The sequence below is a fragment of the Cibotium barometz genome, chromosome 6, assembly GCF_041138505.1.
Source record: "Cibotium barometz isolate CiBa-2024 chromosome 6, ASM4113850v1, whole genome shotgun sequence".
Taxonomy (NCBI): Eukaryota; Viridiplantae; Streptophyta; class Polypodiopsida; order Cyatheales; family Cibotiaceae; genus Cibotium; species Cibotium barometz.
In genome coordinates, this window is record NC_141051.1 from 45291962 (window position 1) to 45294848 (window position 2887).

The 2887-nt window shown below is 42.4% G+C and overlaps 1 protein-coding gene across 1 annotated transcript; it reads left to right on the forward strand.

Annotated features, from left to right (window-relative positions):
• Positions 1-876: 876 nt before the first annotated feature.
• On the forward strand, positions 877-2560 carry LOC147637791 (putative WRKY transcription factor 4). Its single transcript, XM_086798941.1, has 3 exons — positions 877-1600; positions 1839-1979; positions 2097-2560. Exons 1-3 carry the CDS (start codon positions 957-959, stop codon positions 2302-2304), a joined length of 993 nt encoding a protein of 330 aa, XP_086655067.1. The 5' UTR covers positions 877-956; the 3' UTR covers positions 2305-2560.
• Positions 2561-2887: the final 327 nt, after the last annotated feature.

The following is a 2887-nucleotide window of genomic DNA, read 5'->3' on the forward strand; positions in this document are numbered from 1 at the left end:
AAATGGAATCTAGACTTTCTTTTGGCTAAATGTTGGATTTTAATAGCAAATGTAGGTGGCATAATACCCCTTCTTTTCTTAAAGAGGAATTATGATGGCTTTATTTTTTCTTTTCCTTTGTGCTTTTATTTTCTTATGTTCTTTAGACATGTGTATCTTACGCAACTTGAAGGAAATTTGCCTTGAGAGGAAGATTCAAACTACAAAAAACCTTGGCGTAACCCTTGAAATTGACATTTGTGTCGTGTTAGGCTACCAAAGTAGTGCTACTACCATAAAATTATTTTCTCAACCAATCAAAGTAAGGTCAGTGTTTCCACCAACCTTGCTTTTGTTCTCGAATTGTGTGTTACACTAAATAAATGTATTCAGCTACGTATAAGAGTATGAGAGAGCTACCTTATAATTACACTAAAAAGTTGCGTATACGAGTACAAGAGAGCTACCTTAGAATTACACTAAAAAGTTACCTATAAGAGTATAAGAGAGCTACCTTAGAATTACACTAAAATCCTAAACCTGTTGTCCTTAATTTCACTCGAGCAGAACATATGTATTTAAACTAGTCAAAATAAGGTGCTGGCCGGTGGAGATAGCCTGGAGGATGAGCTGGATTACGGGCAGCTATCTCGTCGAGGTACTGCTTACACGCAGTAATATCATGCTTAATTTTCGTAGATGTGAAGTCTTGTTGACAAAAATTCATGCTGAGTACCTTCTTTTATAAAGTAACGAATTCTAGCCGCTCTGCATACAGTTAATCATGTCGTCTTTTTCTAGCTGCATTAGTGGTACTACTACGTGTGTCGTGACATCCCGATCTCTCCAGCCACGATTCCACCCAGGAGACTGTATATAAGAGTTTCTCATTGCCTCCCAAGCTTTATTCACATGATTTCTGTCTTAATACCACAAGCAGCTTTTGTAGAGGTTAGCCGATCAGTAGTTTAAGTATAATGGCTTCGGTTCTAGTACCCTGGGAATCTACACACACTGACCTCTGCAGCGCATATGAATGGAAAAACTGCAGTTTCATGGACACAATGCTGGAGTGTGATGAGGGGATCAACTTTGATTATATCACCAGTACTGCAAAAGAAGAAGAACTAGAACAGAGCATAAGTGCTGATGATAAAGCATTTGCTATGGCACCTGCACATTCTTGCGATGTTGGGTTTGTTGATATGGTACCTGCGACCTTCTTGCAGGAGGACGGAGAAACTAGCTGCGATGAAAACTGCCCATGCTGGCAATATTCAGCCTCACCTGCACTAGAGCTTGATTCAACCATTGATTATATCATCAATGGTACTCGAGCACAACAAGAACAAGGTGCCATTACGACCACAATTCGTGATAATACAATAGCCCCTAATTCTGGCGCTCATGGACATGAAGAAATTGAAGGCGGCGTTGCAAGCATTCCTTGTTGGCAGCATCCACCCGCAGCAGCTAGTGTTAGTGATGGCGATCAAGAATTCAGTGAAACAGTCTGCAAATCTGGTTGGCCGATGATGAAAGACAAAGCCTCACACCAAGAAGAGGATGCGGATGAGAAGGAGACATCAGCAGCCGTGATCTTAGCTTCAACCAGGAAACAGTGGGCCCCCTGATCTCTTTTTCTTTTTGTTTCGAGCGTGTAAAGCCCAATTTATTATTTATTTACTCCTTGGATTAATCAGTCAAGAGAGTAATTTTATTTTCTCTAATGTATAGACGACTATAGCAAAGACCACTGCAGGTTTAACTCGAGAGATTCTTTCATTTTTGGCCGCAATGGTTTAATTCAAGATCTCTCTTGTCATTTTTGACCTTGTTTGCCGATTGTCATTGTGTAGAAAACCAACAAAAAATGCGCTAAGGCGTGACCGCCAGCCGAGAATTGCAATAGTTCTCGAGAGTCAGTTCGAGCACGTACCGGATGGTTACAAATGGCGCAAATATGGACGTAAAGGAGTCAAGAACAGCCCATTTCCAAGGTTTGGAGCTATGTCTTTCCTGCATATCGTGAGGTTTCGCTGACAAAGGAAGTCCTATCCTCATCGAACGGTATCATCTCTTAGTTTTGATCGCATATTTGATGTGGGTTCCTGCAGAAACTACTACCGGTGCACAAACAACGCATGCTCAGTCAAGAAGCGTGTAGAGCGATGTCTTCGTAACCCTAGCATGCTCGTTCTCACCTACGAGGGCCAACACAATCACCATAGTGTTGCAGGAGTCCGCGGTGTGCATTTCGCTTGCTTTGCTCATCCTCGCTATCCCCAGCAATATATTGAGTCCACAACTCCGTCTTGTAAGTAGCATGCATGATGTTATGAGGTAGCGGGCGCCGGGCACGAAAGTAACAAGCCTAGGCTTATAAATATGTAAAGCAAGTCAATTGATAATAACGCGTCTCCTGCTCCAACCTGCCTCTGTGTACAACGACAATGGCGATCTCCTCCACAAACTGAGCATTTCTTATCTGGTTTATCAATTGATTAAATAAATACTGTGTTAATGATGTAGGGTCTGTTGTAATTGATCTCTTCCTAAAATCCACATGGTATCATGCCTTCTTTCCTGTTGGCCTGTGGTGTACTCTCTCACGCTTTCTCACCGATCTTGCTGCGCCTAGCCTTCTCCCGTAACGCCTCTATCTCCCGGACTCGCCCCTTGATTCTGATTCGATTGTCTGCGCAAATCCGATCAGTCTTCCTAACTAGCGTGCTGTAATATAGTCAGTGTTTCTCCTTATTAATTGCATGCTCCCTCTGACCGCTGCATGCAACCATGTACCCGCCCTCTGGCATCATGTACAGGTGGTGATCTCCTTTACAAGCTGAGCGTTTCTGATGTTGTTTATCAATTGATTAAATACTGCCTTCAATGCCTCATGCATTTC